Source organism: Cydia splendana, chromosome 13 (assembly GCF_910591565.1).
Source record: "Cydia splendana chromosome 13, ilCydSple1.2, whole genome shotgun sequence".
NCBI lineage: Eukaryota > Metazoa > Arthropoda > Insecta > Lepidoptera > Tortricidae > Cydia > Cydia splendana.
In genome coordinates, this window is record NC_085972.1 from 12,775,094 (window position 1) to 12,795,660 (window position 20,567).

The 20,567-nt window shown below is 36.3% G+C and overlaps 1 protein-coding gene across 2 annotated transcripts in view; it reads left to right on the top strand.

Annotated features, from left to right (window-relative positions):
* The first annotated feature begins 1,935 nt into the window (after nt 1-1,935).
* Nucleotides 1,936-20,567, top strand: part of LOC134796085 (integrin alpha-PS1) — a 95,617-nt gene continuing 76,985 nt past the window's right edge. The window contains exon 1 of one of the 2 annotated variants that reach the window (XM_063768022.1): nt 1,936-2,423. In XM_063768022.1, the coding sequence (XP_063624092.1) occupies nt 2,248-2,423 (176 nt within the window). In that variant the 5' untranslated portion in view covers nt 1,936-2,247. The remainder of the gene's footprint in view (nt 2,424-20,567) is intronic. The other variant, XM_063768023.1, reaches the window with a different exon arrangement.

Here is a 20,567-nt window from a genome sequence, read left to right on the forward strand (position 1 = left end):
CGCTGCGCGGAGCTGTGAAGCAGAAAATGTCCGATAACCGGATAGATGTAATAACAACTTGTAACCATTTGCCATATCAATGTATGTATTCATATGTATTGCTCCTAACATATATACAGTAATCCTAATAGGAATGAAAATATTTATATCTTAATATACTTTTTTGTTTATATACTTTTTTATGTATATTTGACGAATTTCTAAATATAGTACCTAATCATTACCTTTTAACGTATTTTTTTATTTATTTGTGATATGCTAATTTAAGAGCCCATCAACGTGCACATTAGCGCCGCTGCTAAATAATCGTGATTATTTAAATTTAATGACAGGTATTTAAAAAAGGGGGCCGCTACGGACTGTATTGTGTATTTAAGTATCTTTTGAATACATCAAACTACTTTTTATGTTACTGGATTCGTCAATCTACGCGTCCAAAGTTAAAACGGCCGTTTTTGTTTCGAGCTCATAGATCGACGAATCCAGCAACATAAAAACTAGTTTGGTGTATTCAAAAGGCACTTAAATACACAATACAGTCAGTAGCGGCCCCCTTTTTGAAATACCTGTCGCTAAATTTAAATAATCACGATTATTTAGCAGTGGCGCTAGTGTGCACGTTGATGGGCTCTTAAAAACCTGACCCCAACAAAAAAGAAAAAATACAAAAAGAAATTCCCTCTCCGGGATTCGAACCCAGGACCATTAGCTTCCTGAACAGGCGGGTATTACTGCCAATACCCGCTAGGCTAAACGGGTTGTCAATTCTAATTACAATGGTATCCTACCAGAGCGCTAGTAGTATAAACGAACTTTTGAAAGGGACATTTTTTTGTATGGAGTTATCGTTCTTCTCCTAGTGAGTATTATATTCTTTGCTATTGACGCTGACGTTGATATGATTTCTGGTTAAGAATTACAGATGGCACTTCAAAATGGATGCAAAAAAGTTCCACGAGAGGGCTCTCTTTGTCCTATATATTATACATACCAGTGTTGGCCGAAAGTTAATGCAAATTGAAAATGCTGGCCATTAACCATTATAAATTGAATCGTAAACTGTAATCGTCCGTTACGGTTTAAGGTTCAATTTATAATGGTTAATGGCCAACATTTTCAATTCGCATTAACTTTCGGCCAACACTGATACATACTCCACAGACCTTGCAATAAATCCAGGCGATTTTTGATCCCTTGCCGCCTATAGTGCGACATAAAATAGTAGAAATAAAATAAAATGGAACTCAAAAATGTCCATACTAAATTGTTGCCATGTGTAAGCATTTTACGTCAAAAATGGTGCTCAGTTACGTAGAAAGTGGTGCTCTCATTTATTTTATACTACATATTTTATGTCGCACTATACGAGTACCTAAATAGGTGCAACAAAGTCAATCGCTCTATAATAATTGTTGGTTCACTGTGCGAGTTCTCAGTTCGGGGCGAACTACTAGTTTAATTTTGTAACTGTTGTAAGGTTGCCAGAGCTCAACGAGGGTGGGGAGTGTTAGGGTCGGCAACGCATATGAAACACCTCTGGAGTTGCAGGCCTCAATAGACTACGGAGACTGCTTACCATTACGCGCATCGTATGCTTGTTTGCCACCGACGTAGTATAATAAAAATCTTCGCCACAAACGTGGTTTTAAAATTAATTTAAACGTGAAAATTAGTTTTTTTATTCCACCTATCCAATTTCTTTGTCCAATGTGTATTGCGTCTCAAATTTTTCTTTAATGAGAGAGTGAGACGCACTGACATTGGAAAAATAAATTGGACAGGTGGAATACCACCCTAAGCGGCAAAAAAAGAGAAATTTAGGAATCAAAAAGAGGACATCTCGTGCGATCAAGTGAAACTAAATACTACACAGTATACTAAGCTCTAACATCAGTCCGGTTCGAAGGACCAAAAAAAGGTTAACTCAACCAATAGATGGCGACACAGTGTAACTTAATATATTTTAAAAAGGCAACGCTAGGTGGCAGCTTTATCAATCCTTGTTTTTATGAGTTCAGTTGCCTCTAGAGAGGCTAGCCGCGTGTAAAATAAGTAAGTTGTGTTGTTTGAGCGTAGAGCCGAGAGGCTAAAGTAGTAAGCGGGAATACTCGGCCGGCGAACGGCATGCGAGTTGGTCCCCTCGTCGACCGTGTAAACGGAAACTATTACGAAAATCGCAATGCGCGAATTAACTTCGAGACGGTGAATAAGTGAAATATACCACGACGTATCAACGAACTATCCACGATGGCTTGCAAAATTAAGTGTGAAAGTGTTGTATTTTTGTGCATTTTGTACAGTGTCTCCAGCTTTAATCTGGAACCCAGGATTCCTGTGATAAAGTTTGGTGAAAAGGGCTCGTACTTTGGATTTTCTGTCGCAGAACACCTGACTTTGGATGAAGCTGGCGGCAGTACAAGCTGGTAAGTAATAGTTTAGTGTTATTGTAGGTGTTAACGCAACTTGGTATGATGTCACGTGCGAAGGTCGCTGTTCCATGTGTTCTATCAGTCTGTTAATCTAACTGTGAAAGGTTACCAAGTTTACAATAAGAATTGTGTGGAATTCTGATATCAGAGTTATCAGAAGCGCGTCGCTTATCAAGAATGGCGATAGTGTCATTACTATGGAATCATGTTTCATATTAGTATTGACTAAAAACTTGAAATAACTTTCACTATTGATTTACTAAGAAAAGGGATCAATGAACTAAACTTTATAATATTGAAGACTATTTTCTTTATTTGATGAAATAAATTCACTTGTGTAAAATACAATCCGGTCCGGCCGAAATAAAAAAGGACCAACTTTCGGGACGTCAACTTGTTCGTTTTTACCTGTCGGGGTAACGTCCGACATGCCGCGTTTAAAGGTGTCAATAAAAAGCGAAGTAATTAAAACATTCTTCGTCAGCTGAGCTCTATAGGTACAGTCGCCATCAGATATATCGGAGCGTCCGAGGTGCTCAAAAATATCTGAACACGCACTCTAACGCCTTGACAATAGAGGCGTGTTCAGATATTTATGAGCGCCTTATCCGCTCCGATATATCTGATGGCGACTGTACACGGTACTTAAGGTACTTTAATAAATTAATAATTTACTTGCTAGCCTTCAGGAGTGCAGAACGTACTCAATGTAAACTTAACAAACCTAGGTATTTATACAAATGCACGATAAGGTGGTGTGGTAGGTACCTAAGTGAAATAAAACAGGTCGCACAAGTCGACTCTCCTCGGTGCGCCGGCACTTCGTTACCTTTTTGATTGTAAGTAAGTAAATAACTTAACTTTGATCTTTTGAAATTTAGTTTGTTTCATGATTCGCGTTGTATTGTTGTCTGAATAGTTGTGTTAAACTACAATAGCCTATATTATGGTGTCCCACTGCTGGGCAAAGGCCTACCCCTTCGATCTCCATCCGCCTCGGTTTTGAGCAATCTCCGGCCAGCCTAACCTGGACTAGTATCTCAACTTAAAAAGGTAAGCAAGTGATGTGCTTGTTCAGATTACGTATATGAGAGTTCCTGAAAATTTTTGGATATTCTTGTTCTTGGCAAGGGGGTATACCTAATAGGGCAATCGATACAACATCGCGATTTTTCGCGGTCGTTCCCTCGGCGGGGTCGTCCCGGCGCCAGGAGGCTGCAAACGCGACCTACTGCCGGCGGTGCACAGTCTCGAGGAACTGGCCTGGAATGGAGGAATGTCTACATATTTTCAGCTTTAACCGCTCTTGCAATATTCGAGCGATAGGGAGGCAGATAGACGGTCAACTAATTTCGATGGTTGCAGTAGGTAAATTATCTGTTCTCAAAAGTGAATAGCACTTGAATCGGCAATTATGGCCTCTACTTACATTGCAACAAATTGCATGCGATGATTTTTGATAGATTACCGGATAGGTTCAACAAATTCAATTGATGATGAAAAGCCGACACGTATCAAAAATGGTATGTGATTTGTTGCAAGGTCTGTAGAGACCTTTACTGTACCTACCAGTAGAGCTATTAGGTATAAAGGGTTTCATAGAAGCGATAATTTGTCAGATTATCGGAGCCTACTAGCTTATTACTACTTATATTATTCATAAAGTTGTGATGTTACTCATGGTTAAGAGGCAGGTAGTAAAATTTAAAAAAGTCTGTTTTTTATAGTGCCTATTCTCACCCTGGGGTTCACCTAACATGTAGATATTACGGGAGTTGGTAGATTTACAAGTGGAATTAAAGAAAAAGTATTTTTAAATGGGTTATTATTTGGCTTTTACCTACAGTTAGTAAAAATAAAACTTTTCCTACAAAGTAGTTTTTTTTACAAAAGTTTGTGTTATTTTTAGTCAAACATGTGTTGTTACGTTGTTAGTCTTTTTTAATTGGTATTGAAACTTTCATAAAATGTACATCTACTATTGCTTGCATTTAAGAAGTAATTCTGTAAGATGTGGTCTTATATGAGTTGTTTCATATATTTTTTCTATTATGCACTTTCTTACCTAGTTCGTTTTTTTAGCATTAGAAAAAATTTACGCGATCTTGACGTCTTTTAATTGAAAAGCGCTTTTTAAAATCAGTAACTATTACTTATGAACGCAAAAGAATGTAAATAATCGTAGGTATTATGATTCATAATTTTGTTACATATTTATTTGCTGTGACTTATTTTTCAAAAGTGTTTTGCAATAAAAAGACACGTCAAGATTGTTTACCTTTTTTCTAATGCTAAAAAAAACAAACTATAGCTGATACTCTATGAGGAATCTATTATTTTCTTAGTCATACTCGTACATGGTTATAGGGAGCATATGTACATGTTTCCACACACGTGGATACCATAAAGCCAGCTAGAATTTCATATTACTTCCATACATTCATGATTCATGAATCATCATTTTAACATCATCAATTTATCTGCAATTTCTCAGAACACCCCGACTTGTGACTCATGAAAATTTGAACATCGCGTTTGGATACTTTCCAACACCCTTGGGAGGTTGTTGTCCCGAATGCACCTCCATTGTCGGTATTTTCAATTATTTACACACGCTATTATATTACAAATGCATGCATTTCCTTCCAGACGTGATACTTGTTTACCTACCTTTTTAATCAGTTTTATGTGTAACTGTAAACGGCCTCGTTACGAGTAAACAGCAATCGACGTGTCTCATGATGGATATGATATCAAACCGTTATCTTACCTTATCCTGCATAACCCCTGGGCGTAAAATGTAAACATAATTTGACAGGGCTCTAAGCAAATATTGAATACCTGAACTATAACTCCAACGATTTATGTAACATGTTCAAAAGACCTTAACCGCAATGATATAAGATCCTTTTTGGTTTATCCTAGTTGACTACTCAGGTATATACCGGTAGCTCGAGTAACCTGACACGCGTTTATAGTTGTACCGGTTGCTATCTCATCAATATTCCTCCATATAAGTACTTGGAGTAATTTTACTTAACCACGTAAACTATATGCCACGGCTAGTCGAGGTTCCTTATGAATAATAATTGAAGTGTGGTCGACAATAACTTACAGTGCCTACGTGTACCGATTAGTATATATGCTAATGTAAGTATAATTTAAATTTTAACTATGAACCTAATATGATTAAACAGGGAATTTTGCAAAAATAAAATTCGATTTCACAAAACAGTATCGTATGCCGTCATTTTATGCTTTTTATCAGCAGTTCCACTGCATCAAATGTCACTTTGGAGGTAGAGGAGGAAATTGAGAAGTATGTATGTAGGTAATATATAAAAAATACCTAGTTTTATATTGAAGAGATACCTGGATATTTGAAATCTCTATTTTTTAGATTCCTGGGGACACTCGACACATACATAAAAAAAACTTATTTGTAAATTAGAACCTCATTTAAAGTTGATTAAGAAGAAAAAAAACCGATTTAGCCCAGTTAAAAATATGGATAGATACCAAATAGTTTACACGTATTTAAAAAAGTGCTGAACAAGAAACGAAAGCTTCTGTATTGAAGCGTAAAAACGTTAACATACAATGTTTTACATTTTTACACGCACCTCTACTAAAATAGATAAATGTCCATATTTCATCAAACATGTGGGCGCGACCCGAAGTTACGAGTTTTATCCACAAATAAAGATATTTCTCACAGTTTGACACGGTTTTGTAACCATACCGTTGTTTGCGTGTCTCTGTTTTGTCCATGGCGATTTACTATGAGAATGACTTTACTTTTCGTGTTTTAGATAAATTTTGTTGGTACCTACTCTTTACGACTGTCTAAGACCGTAAATAAAGTTTACCTGTGACTTCGTAAAGCTTGTGTAACTTTATTTTAAGAAGTTTCTATTTTGTTAAGTAAGTGTCCAAATTCCGAAGTACGTGTGAACATAATTTGAGAAGCCGCAGTTCGTTTCAATAATCCTATTTCTGGTTAAGTGGGGTTGTCCCCCATGAGCGATTCTTCCCAATTAAAATGTTCACACGTCATGCTCTGCGGGGTGCTTCGGCCGGCCCTAGAAACTGATATACGTACGCTTTTAATAGAAATATAAGGATTTATAGTTTTTTAGACATATATTTATTAAAATTTAAATCATAAACAGGTAGTAACGCCGCCTATTTTACCATTGACGTACCCATTCCGTCGTTTATTTATTTATCTTATTACCTGAGCTCAAGCTGGGAAAACATCAAATTAAAATAGTTTGTTATTTACGCTCTGATAGATAGTCCTCCCATCTTGAAATAGTTTACTTTAATTTGACCATAAACGAAAATTATCCAATAAAAAGCTCCTTGAACTTTGATAAATGCTACCATAAAACATTCAAGGTTGTTGATTTATTAGTCCATTGATGTAAAAAGATTATGTTTGTATATGGTGTCGCTGTAGTAAGTAATCACAGACTGACGCCTCCATAATAGCTCCCGTATTTTCTCCCCTGACATGTGAAACTGTTCCAATTACCGAACATCTCGGTAACTTACGGGATAACACGCTTATTTATTGCTGATAAATCTTGAGTATTTTCAGTTGACAGGCAAGTTATTGTTCGACTAATCAAGTAAGAAATATTCTCCGAAGTTATTACTTAGCGACGTTGATAGTTGCAAGCAATAAGTACTAATAAAACTTAAATAAATTGCGATAAGCACTTGCTTGACGGTAATCGTTAAATATAAGACCGGTCTTTAAATTATCGTCTTTGCTTAAATTTACATTTTACTGTACTCGTGTAGATACAATAAAATTAAATACTTACGCTTTTCCACAAAACTGGACCACAAGACATTAAGAATTTATCGAAAACTTTGAAATAATGCAATGTAATTTTCAATAAAATTTCTTGTGTAAAACAAAAAAAAATGTCTTTGCCGTTAAAATATGGTTTAGTCAATTTTAAAAAGCCTGCGTAGTGCGTACACTGTGATAAAGAACTACTTTTAAACATCTGGAGTATGTGAGCAACCTATAGCGGTATCCTTAAAGCTAACTTGCCTCTTTTTCAATAAGAATATAGAACAGAGCTTCGACATCATTTATACAAAACGGAACCAACGGAACAAGATCAAGTCGAGTCTCGAAGGCGCGCCGCCCACCGCCTGAGCGTAGGTGCTTCTTGCGGCCACAGAACATTATCAACAGACGGTTTCGTTATCTACATATATTTCTGAGATAATTATTATTTAAATCATTGACTTACGTAATTAATGGGTATGTTGAACATAACACTGACGTTAAATATATGAAGCGATACCTAACGTAAGTAGTTCATAATATGAAATTACGCGAAAATAGTATAGTGTAAATAGCTTTAGAGTATTCAGTCGATGGTACCAGTAGGTATTAAAGTTTAGTTGTTATTTCAGAGCCATAAAGGTACCTAGTTGGAAGTGATACGAGGAATGTTTTCTGATTAATCATAGTTGTTATATGTAGATTTTGGATCACGCCATATTGGACGAAAACTCCTATATTTTCGGATATATCAGATCGAACTGGTCAAACTTGAATAGGCAGGCAATACAATGAGGCATCAGCCAGTACTCAACACTCGTCGTTTATTCAAATTAGCGCAGACAGTAGCGCGAAGTGGAGCAATGATCAATGTAGCAATGTCAAAACCTGGCTTAAAGCGACTTGACGATTTATTATATTATCCACGAGTGCCGTAACTAGTGCAGTGGTTGAGTTAAATTCGATTTGTTACAACGATATCTCGAGACATTTTTTACCGTCAGAGATTGTTATTTGTATTGAAGGCAGTTTTCATCTGTATTTTTTTCAGCATATTAACTGATTCCATAGACATGAATCAAACTTTTTTTAAAGAATTAAACGATAACAGATTTTTTTAATTAAAAACCTTACCCTGTGTTCTTTTTTTTTGTACCTATATAGAATGCAAGATTAACGATATTGCGAGCTGTTAAAAAACAATGTTAAAATAAAAAGGCGTTGTACGATATGTAAATAAAAAATTGTTCTAAAGATAATCACTAAGAAATCACAACATTGGATACATAGAGCAGTGTGTTCGCGCGCGGATCGTGTGTAACGCGCGATACGTTATCAATGTAACCTAGTTCGCATCACATCTTTCATTCACAAAACATTTTGTAGTCAACTATGGGCCCGCAACTTATATAACCTGATCCCAAGGTTCATAGCATCTAAACCTGACTCGAGGGTAGACTTAAATCGGACCATCTAAGGCAAAATGGTCAGTAAATATTGAAAATCATTCAAAACACTCCAATAGTTGCGTCAGTTGATACTTTACTTATCTGCAGGCCAGTATTGATTAATACTCAAAATATTGAGCAAATCACTGTCAGCTTGGTACTCGTATCAAATCAAAAAAATCGGTGAATTTTTGTAGTGAATCATGTTTGTTGGTTTGATGCAAGTTTACATAAGGTAGATTTTCTTTACAGTAAATGTAGTTATTCATGCTAAGTATTCCTGTAACAAATAACATTCTGCCCTGTTTCGTCCCGCCGCGCACGAAGGCACCGCCTCTTTTTCTTTATTTTTTGTGGCAGGTCTTTACGCGGCCGGATTTCGTTTCTTTTTGTTGTACCAGCCTTGTATGGAGTGCAGCCTTCGTTAGCGTGTGCAAGGTCATCGCAGTTTGTTCGCCGCTTCAAATCCCCACAGACCTTTTTGTTGTGGCCACGCAGCCTACAGGAAAAAAACGCATAAAGATCGTATTGAAGCTCCTAGCTTGAGGGTTACTTTAAGAAAATACAATCCCTATAAAAATGAAAATGAGCGGGGCAAAAAACACATTCACTTTTTATTGTGGAGTGCGAGGAAGATTTGTAGCTTTTAGTAATTTAATATTTAGGGTTCCGTACCTCAAAAGGAAAAAACGGAACCCTTATAGGATTACTCGTGCTTCTGTCCGTCTGTCTGTCTATCCGTCTGTCACAGCCTATTTTCTTGGAAACTACTGGACCAATTGAGATGAAATTTGGTACATATAACGTAAATAATTTAATTTTAAACATGGGGGCTACTTTTGGGGGGTAAATGAGAAGATTAAAATATAAAGCTTTTCAAACTATATCGTGTTATATGTCAAATGAAAGAGCTCATTTTGAGAATTTCAAATATATTTTTTTATAATTTTAAAATAAAGGTTAGTAGTAGCCAAAAAATGACCATGGGCCCCTTAATCTCCAAAAATACTGAAACAAAAATTTTGGAAAAAATACACAAAATAGTTCTTTACCTATAGATGACATCAGGAAAACCTATTAGAAATGTGCAGTCAAGCGTGAGTCGGACTTAATGTACGGAACCTTTAGAACGCGAGTCCGCTCGCACTTGGCCATTTTCTTTAAATAAAATATATTTGTACACCAAAACGGTTACGGAACCCTAGAAGACTCGCAGACGGGACTTTAATGATGATGTTTGGCAGCAATAATAGCTGCTTAATACTCGATTAACGGCTAGATTAGATAGAAATAAAAGAAAAAAGCGATTATCTTGGAACGTAAGTGTTTAAATATAATTATGTACCTACAGTATGCTTTGTTGGAAGTATGGAAGTCTTGATGATTATTCCCACTAGCAGGCATAATAGTCCAACCTTTCTAAAGTTGGAGTTAGTTTGCAAAGAACTCCTTAAGGAATATAGGAAGGTATACCTATGTATTTTAATTCCTTTCCACAATATAACTTATGCCGTTGATTAGTCACGTATATGAACGACAGACAATAGTTATTAGTCATTACTAGTTTTCCATGAAAATATTGTTTGTTTTTAGGTAGGTAGTAGGTAGTTTCAAAGAATAAATAATCGTACTAGGTACAGAAGACTCACTCTCTAACAAAACGCTGTTACGATCAGGACAGATATGGCCGCTAGGTGGCGACAGCGCCACGCGCGGCTTATGGCTAGCCACCAAAATTGGTGTGGAACGGATGTACTTTTAGCTACCTGTTGCAAAGCGACGAAATCGCGGAGTGAGCCATGGCTGGTAGTTTATAGTAGACATGAGCGCGTAATCCTATGGCATGATGACTATGACGAGGCGAGAGGTATTATTTTTACCTGAATCTAGACTTTACCTATTGGCAGCTCATCATACAGGTACGTACACTTATCAGTTGTAAATATAAAATGCAGGCGCCCGCATTAAATCATATCCTACTAAGCTGTTATCACATCAAATACGTGATAATGATAATCCCGGTGATATCACATGGCCGCAAAGTCCCCTTGTTTACATGGGGCTCGAGGTGACGCACATATTAAGGCATGACGCAAACCACTCATTCTCCGACATAGTGACAGTGAAAGCATGATGATTATGTCGCGAACATTTATTATTTTCTAACCTTGGAACCGGGACTATTTTTGTATTATATCTGTGTACAGGCGTTGCGGAACCTTACATGATTGCGTGTCAAAAGTATTCACCTGATTTTAATATAATTTATACATGTATTTAACCCATGTATCTATCGATACCCGTAAAAAGGAGAACATTTTTGAAGTAGTTATTTATCACTAACTGAAGAAATCTGCAATCAAAGTTACCAGAAGGGCTAAGATGGCCGCTTCTTTATCATTTGTCACCATACCTGTCACGTTCCAACATGTATGTAAGTGCGAAAGTGACGCATGACATGACAGGTGATAAAAACGCGACCATTATACCGCTGCAGATCCATATACAGTTGACTACAGGAGAAGCTTTTTAAATTTAAGACCAATTCTTCGCTCGATTCTGCTTTATTTTTATCTTACACTTTTACGATTTTTATTTTTACGTCTGCCAAATGTTTAATTATGATCAACTAGCCGGTGGTCTCTACTTGATTTGGTTTGACATATGACGCACATGTGACGCCTCTGGGGTGCAAGTGCCTAATCCGCTTAATCATTACGGGCAGTACGCTTAGGTATTTGAGAGCATCGTAGCATACTAGTGGCTCTGTGAGCTGTAGACCTCATGAACTCCCATGACTCCATGATATTTAAAATACGTACATATTTCCAAAATCTGAATTATAAAAAAAAAATCTGGATACAATTATCGACCGTACTTAACCGGACCATACATAAATTCACAAGAATCGATTGAGAAATGCGATCTGTAGAGGAGAACATACGAAAGCATTTTTGTCCAAATTTAAACGGAGACCTTGGCTAACGCTAGGTCAATTAAAATTGATAATACACGTAAAAATAGCAAATATTAATAGTAAAACTATGCATTGGTTTCTGAGAAAGATGCGCGCTTTCCCAATGAAAATTTATTGTACTTAAAGTTATTCAAAAATGATTTATTTATGACGCCAATAAAATTCACTCGAGGTCATAAACAAAGAATGCAACCGTATTATTACTGCAATGTTTATGGTAATGCAATTTCTGCAAAAGAAAATATCCAAACAAGTGTTTCAAGTAATTTACCGGCATCCCTCCAGTCTCCTTCATATTTGCAATGACACATCGGTTGTAAAGTCGCATTTAAAAACCGATTTAGCAGTCCGAGCCCGTTGAGTCCGAGATGATATTTTCTCCTCAAATGAGCTGAGTTCCCAGGCCATTGTCGACAAGCCGCCTTTTAAGGAGCGCCTTGTCTCTACAGGCGGATTCCAAACCGGCATCCGTGCGTATAATCTTGAATATTCGCTTAAATTAAGAAGCGATATCTGATGATGGGTCTCGCAATTTCGGTTTAACTGTGAATGTGAAATCACCGATATTCGCGGTCGTAAGTGGTATCGTGCAATCAGAAAATTGCGGGTGAGTACGGTGCGTTTGCTGGATGTTAGAGTTATTGGCGGGAGTGGTAGTAAAGTGAGCGCGGTGAAATATAAATTGTAACTCCCTGTGAAGAATGGCGGATTCCCGACGGGCACATTCCCTCTAATTGGCCGCAGTGCCCGCTATGGCTCGGACCTCTGTCAGACACTGGCCACTTTCGCTAAGCTGCATAAGTGCTTACATTGAAATCGTAAAACGTGGTCTGACGGTCTGTATGTAGAAAAATAAATTTCGAGTTACTGTTCACTTTTAATGTTTTCTGCCTTAGAATGATTTTTTTTTCTGTTTGAATAATGAATAATGAATGTAGAGTTAACCCGTGGAGCGCCCTAAACAGACACGTGTGCTGGTAACTAGTATAGGAGTTCCATACTACGGTAATTTTGGGGCGCTCCAGGGGTTAAGGCAGGTTAGGTAGTATACACTTTAGACATGTAAATGTTAGTAAACAATGCTTTACTTACAGAACATTGTTCCAACGCGGTACAGATAGCGTCCAAAGGGCATTAGCAACATAATCCCTTACGAAGATTTCTAGTTCAGGCCGTACAAAGGGCTCGTTTTACACCTAGTTAGGCCCGCTTCTCCTTCCGAGCCATTGTTCCCCTTGTTATGGTAAATACCTGCCCTCGGGTTACGGATTGCCGCTCACATGTTCCAACGCACACCATTATGGGCTCCTTGTTAGCGTTATTGGATAATATTATACACTTACTTATATATAATAGTCTAAGTACCTAATTGTATTATTTAAAATAATTAAATTAGCGCTAGATAGGATGGAGTAGCCAAGACTAATGCATTATGATGATGGCGAATGATTTGATACGATGTTATCAGCAACTTATGCTAATGAAAGTAATGAAAAATCAAGCGGTACATGAATGAAACTCATTATCATGACGAGGGATTGAGGCTGACTACTGTACCTATAGTAAGTCTAATCATTCAAGCACTCATTGTTAGACCGGTGTTACACATTTCGTACGTGCCTGTAATACTGGCTGGGTATTCTAATTTTGTTTAAGTAGATTAGAATGAATCGAGGTATGACTGTGAGTTCTCGGAAACCATTACAATACGTTGGGCGACGGTCAGACACAATGGTGGACAGGTAAACCTTTTATAAGATGGTCCTGCACTTAGTGAGGCTGTGCTGGATTTTGGAGTTCCGCTTCCAAATAACCGCCGGCTTAAAAAGTATCTAAAACACGGACAAAAATGATAAACAGATTCTTAGTGCAACTTCGTGTTCGTTTGTTTTTAAATGCGACATTATTAAAAAAGACACAAAATATTTTAAGCGGCCTGCGGTCGTGAGGATTGTTAAAAATACTTGAAGATTATGAAGAATTTATCTGACTGATCTATCGACACGAGATATTTTAAAAACATAAGACATAGATCTGTAAAGTTTATATGTATTAGGTTTATATGGAGTTTATTAAAATGCAAAGACAATAAAGAACGTTGTAGATTTTAGGTAGAAATGTTTTAATGAAAAGGGACACGTACTTTAACAAGGCATGTTTCTAGTAGTTCCTTAACCATTGATTAAAAATGCACTGTTTTATCCTACTTTAAAAAATTGCCCTCACTTATACAGGTCATACAATTTAATAATGTGCCTTGATAACCCGAGGTTCTTCATCGTGATGTACAGGAGGTCAATGGGATCGTTTGACAGCTGACTTGTTTGGATCGCGGCTGCGTTATGGACGAACCTTAAAAGGTCACTCGATCGAGTAACAGATGAGTTTGCGTCCAATTACCTATAGCAACTTGTGTAACACGAATCCGTATAGAGGAAACCCGGTAACATAACAGTTAGGACTGCTAATAGTGTAGACAGTTATGTTTATAGACGTAAAATGAGGTAACTTTAATTGCAAATTTGTTCAGTTAGTGATAAATAATCACTTCAAAAATCTTCTTTTTACAGGTATCGATAGATATGAACCTACCTTATCCCATCTACTTGGGGTCAGGTCTCCTTGATCGGGTGCGCCAGACGCTCCTGCTCTGGGTTTTCGTTTCTTGAAGTGCTGCAGCTTCCAAATCTCACCTGATATTTGACCACCACGTGGCTTTCGGTCGTTCCCCCTATCCTCGGGGGTATTCAAACATACATGGCCAGGCATACCAGCATAGTCTACGTTTCAGCAATTTTGCCCTGATAGGAGTCCATAGGAGTCACTTTGAAATCTCTGCGAATGTATTCGTTTCATATTTTCATTTCATTTACATGAAGGTATTGCTCATGAGTAATATTAAATTTAACTACAAAGAGAGTATAATCACCACTATTTTAATTACATATTTATAGGTACTTCAAAAATGATTTTTACGGTTTTTTTGATTTTTTTTACAAACCGTACCCAATGCAGCAAAGAGTATAGTAGTATAATGCAGTCAGTTTAATTAGACGTCCCATAGACAAAATATATCAATGTAAACGCAGATTTAAATATATTATACGGGTTGTTCCATTTGCCCAAATGCTCTGAAAACAAAAGAAGTAAAGATTTTTGTAAAAAAAAACCTCTAGGGTTTATGTAATAGTTGGCGAGATTGCGCGGTCCAATCCGCGTTTGCTTAATACTATTATTACATGCTTAGTTGTGGTTCGGTAAACATAATTTAATCTATAAATATCAAAATCTCTGCTTCTATTTTATACATTAGTCTAGACTTAGGTAGTATTTTTTTAGGATTGGCATACATTTGTCGCGATTTTCAACAATGTTAATGAGATCATACTGTAAATTCTTAGGTAAGGTGTTTAATATATATGGGAGTAGAAATTCAGTTACTCCTTTACCCAACTTTTACCGTATATGTGTACATTGTTACTTTTTGGTGTTGTATATGAGGGGTTTAGTTTTAGTTATTTTATTTTATAAGGTACTTTTAAGTAGGTATTAAGTTTGTATTATTTACGTTAAATCAACCTTGTATCCGTTTTTTACAGATTTATGTGTAATGTCTTAGAACTGAGACAAGCTATTATATTTGTGTAGATTTACGTGGAGGATATGATTCCTACAATTTTAACGCTTTACAAATAATATAGATTTATTATAAAGTGCATCCTGCATGGCATGTGCATGGAACGAAAGTGCAATGCCCGACGCCGACTTGCATCTGAGCAAACATTAAAATCAAATAATGTGAAGACATCAAGGCCGCTTATCTGATTCCACTGTGCAGTGAATCACTCAAAGGCTCGGCTCTGTACAATGCAACGTTATTTTAGATGGAATAACGCAACACATACAAATACAAATCAAGTGAGTACCTACTTGCCTACCTACTTATTACCTGTTTCCATATAAACAAGCTCGTCATCGTAGAGTCACCGTACAATTACATTAAAACTAGTCAACTAATGTTTATTTATGACCTTAAAGCCATAATTAATTATGCTTACGACGAAACCTGGAGGCATATATAAATGGGTTTAGTTCTCCATAGAACACGTAAGTGCGTGCAATCATAGCAACGGCGCGTCAGACCCCCGCCGTTGTGCTGCCTATCGCTTTAAAATACTGGGTGTACCGAGTAAATAGCACTTGAGTACCTGCGAAACTGGTCACTGCGTGTTAGAAGCCGCTACTTTATGAATTACAAGTCGGTTTAGCCTTTTAGAGACTATTTGCTGAGAATTTCTTAACACAATGCGAAAGCTTTGAAGATAACTTCATTAAGGCCGCGTGTTTGAGCTTTGTGTACTTACAGCTATATCGTTATTTGAGCTCTTTATCTATGACTTCTCATAGGCGAATGAAACAATACTGTTTTACAGTTGCAGTTAGATGATAGGTACATAGTTGGTGTCATTAGCTCCTAGTTAAGCCATTGATAGATATACCTATTTATTTAAGTAAGTTGACAAAGATTTTCGAATTCCTTGTCCTATCACTGAAATATGATACCTAAGTATCTGATATATTTTATTTTGTAAGATAATCTTGATATAAAACGTTCCATCTGGCAGGACAAAATACCGTAAACTAAAGATGCGCCAGGTGAAAAATACCTTAACCATAAACCATAACAAGGTATAAAAAAAAATATCAATAAGGAATGGATACAAAACGAGTTTCGGAAGTAATTCAGTAAAAGTATTAAAATACTTAAATAATACCATTCCATTGGTTATAAAGTAAAAAGATGTTTAGTAACTTTCATAAAATTTTACCATCTACGGACATGAAGTGTATGCCCTCAGAACTCAGAAAACAAGTCATAAAAATATAAAGCATTTAACGACGTTTAAATCAGTGCAAATGGAGGCGTATTCTTATTATGTATAACAGGTTGTGAATTTGATCTGGTTTTGTTATGGATATGGTCTGTCAGTATCAAAACAAAAGTGATGTTTCTGGTGGAAGAATCCTCCAGAGGAGGCCAATTTGAACGTACTTACTTATTATGATGTTCATAAATGATGTACCTATATAAATAATGTAATTTAGCTATCGTGCATTTCGCTCGTACTTGTCCGTACATATATTGGCGTGAGAGAGACACGATACAAACAATGTGTCAGTTCTAATGGGCCTCTTGGAGTCGTCACTAGAGCCAGCGCGAGATTTGTACTCACCCTCAAAATTCTATTAGTCTATTACATCCCTTTAATAATTGGATTGATTTAAACATGGTACCGTACCTACTTAGTTTTAAAAGTGCGGCAATTATGAAGTGGTATTACAACGGTGGTCCCGGTTTATATTGGCGCTAACGGTCTTGGAACTGGTATAGCTAATGCCTAACTACTGTTACCTGATATTACAAGCCAATATCAAAGTTATCTCGGCAAGTAAAGATAAACAGTGCAATATTATGTATTGTGAAATAAGCTCAACTTCGGAACGCTTAGCAATTAAATAAGTACCTATACATATTATTCACAATATTTTTATTCTAAGTCTGTTATAATAAGCATGTAACTAAATACTGTCATTTCTGTTATCTAATTTTAATATCGTAATTTTATATTCAATCATATCATAATATTGTACCATATTTTATTTGACATGTAAATGGCTTTACGAATGTATGAGTATGAAAACTAGTAAACCGGAATGAATATAAACTTGGTTTAAATAAATTGTGTCATAATAATGATATGATAATCTAATTTAATCGGTCAGCATAATATGTATTCTCATTATTGAACATTTTTGGGAGGTCAAAATATGTAATTAGTTACCGGCTTCCAGCAAACAAAAGTTTCTAATAAATTGTGCAATTTATATATGTAGATAATATTGTTGCTGCTTGCCTAACATCTTTAATATTGCCTGTAATTAGAAAAAAAAATTAAAGATGTTTTCCATACAAAAAGTTATGTTTTCGATGCTTTCTCTTTGTTCCATGATGATTTGCTTTTGAGCTTTTGACCCTTACACGATGGCAAGGAAACTTTTACATATTTGGTGACTAAGAAGATAATAGTATTTTATACAATCGTGATATAACGGAGAGCTTTTCAGTCGAGTACTGCGTTGTTTAGACCGCGAACCTTGCTATGGTACTAGATTGAGGAGCTTGATTGTATCACTATTGTACATAATACTTTTTCTACTATACAACCTACCTATAAATAATTCAACAAAATTAGGCAAGTATCTAGTACTAAAAACATAAAACAAAAGACGTCAACGAGCTTCTTTTTCAGTTAAAAGAACCTCGTTGATGTCTTTTGTTCTATCGTTTGCAAAGTATGCGATTATAATTTGGTATACGAAGTCTTAATTTAACGGCGGAGCAATACATATATTTTTTATTACATTTGTATAAGTGTCCATTTATATTTTATACACTTACCTACCATTTCATATCATCAAAATACCGATTCGCTCGTAGCTTAAATGCTTTATAATCAATGTCGCCGGCCATTAAATGCGGACTAAGAGGCTCGACCAGTTTTTCAAATCCATTGACTGTAGACTGGTCCGATAGTAGAAAGTAAGGGCTTATATTTGTTTAAACCGCCAGTACTTAGGCCTTTTTAAAGTTCGTTGTGTTGGGTCCGTTACTCCTCTCTGCGCAGAACTGACCAGTTCGTAAGTTTTTACCACATTTGTACTGGTGCGCGTTTTACGTAACTGTGCTTCTAATGGCTCTAAGTTTTTCCTTTGCTATCGAGAGCACTGGTCTATAATAAGTTGATTGCGACGCAATGGAGATGTCGCGTCGATGTAACTGTACAGGTAAAGAGAGAAAAGCATTCACATTTCAGTCTTTATTACATTGACACAAGGCTTGTTTTCATCTAGTATGTGATGAAAGTATTAAATAGGTACAATGTGTCTAATAAGCGGATGAAGAGAGGGAAGGAGGAAGGTTAGTTTCGAACAATCTGTCACTCGTTTACCGTAATTCACTAGAAAGGGTGAAAAAACGGAACTCTTTGATTTTATTTATTAAGATTTTGATATCGCTTATTAAAAAAAGAAATTTGATCACTGGTAGAGTCACTTAGATTATAGGTAGAGTTAGACCAGGAAAAGTCTGCAGCGATTTTGATAGCCCACGCAGTGCAAGTGTCATTTGAAACGTCAAACATCTATGAAATTATGCCGTATAAATAACACTTGCCCTGCGTGGGCTATCAAAATCGCTGTAGACTTTTCTTGATCTAACTCTACGTACGTTTAAGTTAAACGTACGTAGAGTTTGACCAAGAAAAGTCTGCAGCGATTTTGACGTTTAAGAGGATGTAGATTTAGTTATTTTATCAAATCTTAAGCCAACAAAAATTGTTATACCACAACATCTGGTTTAGTTAGCAGGAATGTTCACGCAGTTCCATAATGAAATAATAAATCATCAGTGACATCAAGGGTACGCAGTCAAGTACTACTGCCCTCATGATCACCATTAAAGGCGTTAAGAGGCCTTGCGCGTCATGCTCTTAAATTATTTGCGGCTCGAATTTAATTCCATTACTTTGCATAGTTTTGAAACATTGTTAGCTAACATAGTAATAGTACTTATTTGTAATTGTTATCCTCATATTTATTTATGAGCTTTTGTTTTACGTATTTAAAATAATGTAAACAAATAAAACCGATGGGTCATTTGGTCAATGAGATTATACCATTTGAGATAGTAACCTTCTGTGTTTATGGTATTACATCATTGGCTGATAGTTATTTTTGATATACTTAACACTATTTTTGTCTTCTGACGATTCTGCAAAATTAAAAAAAAAAGACCATTTCACTTTAAGATTATCATGGCTGTTTTTGTAGTAAGAACTTAAGAAGCCTCTTAAAATAATGATTGCGCTTTGCATAGTTTTATAAACAAGATGATATCATTAAACCAGACTCGCATCGTATATACATGTATAACGCATATTTCCAAGCAGAAGCAGATGTCTTTTGTTTTTTTAGTCTAGACTTCAACACATACTTAGCTGATAAAAATACATTTGTTTGCGTCACTGCTTCATTGAAAGTAAAATGTGTTGGGACTAGGAATTGGGACGCATATAAATAAGATATATCCTTTGACTTATGTATAACGTCGCTTCGTATCTAATGGTCTACTATTTATTATTATTTTCTTTCTTAAATCTTGTTTTTTGCAGTCCAAGCTTTCTTCCTTTGAACAAAAATCTTACAACAGAGTATCTTAACCTTCCGTACGTATACATACACTCCGAGACGTATTTGTATCTAATACCATTTTGATCCCATGACCATTTATATAACTATCACACGTCTATTTGGCTGCTATTTTATTTTAGCTTATTACCAAAAAAAAAATGTTATACAAAATGCAGATGCCCGAAATGTACTGATACTGATACTAATACTAGGGGCAACTCCAGCCAGCAGATCCTGCAGCAAGGACTAGGAAGAGGAGACTATAGGGGAAGGCGAAGTTGAGGCAAATAGCCCTGTAAGCTCGCATGACTCTGCTAATTCAATTTAAGCGGCATCGAGTCAGTGGAGGTGTCAGCGTCACCTCACACCGGCTAAGTCTCAAACGCGAAATCAAACAATGCAGATGCCCGAAATGTACTACCTGTATTCTAAATGTTATGGAATGCAACATTTAGGAGTAACTACGGTTACGACGGTTGGAAGAATTTCTAGTAAAAATGTTAATCTATGACGATTGTTGAAAATGCCTGTAAAACTTTTTTCTAAGGCAACATTTATCTTATGCTAACATAAAAGAGAGTGAAGGTTATCTATCCGTGCTATAATCGTAAATCTTGACCTTCTGCGGCTTATCATTTTAGCGCGATACGATGAAA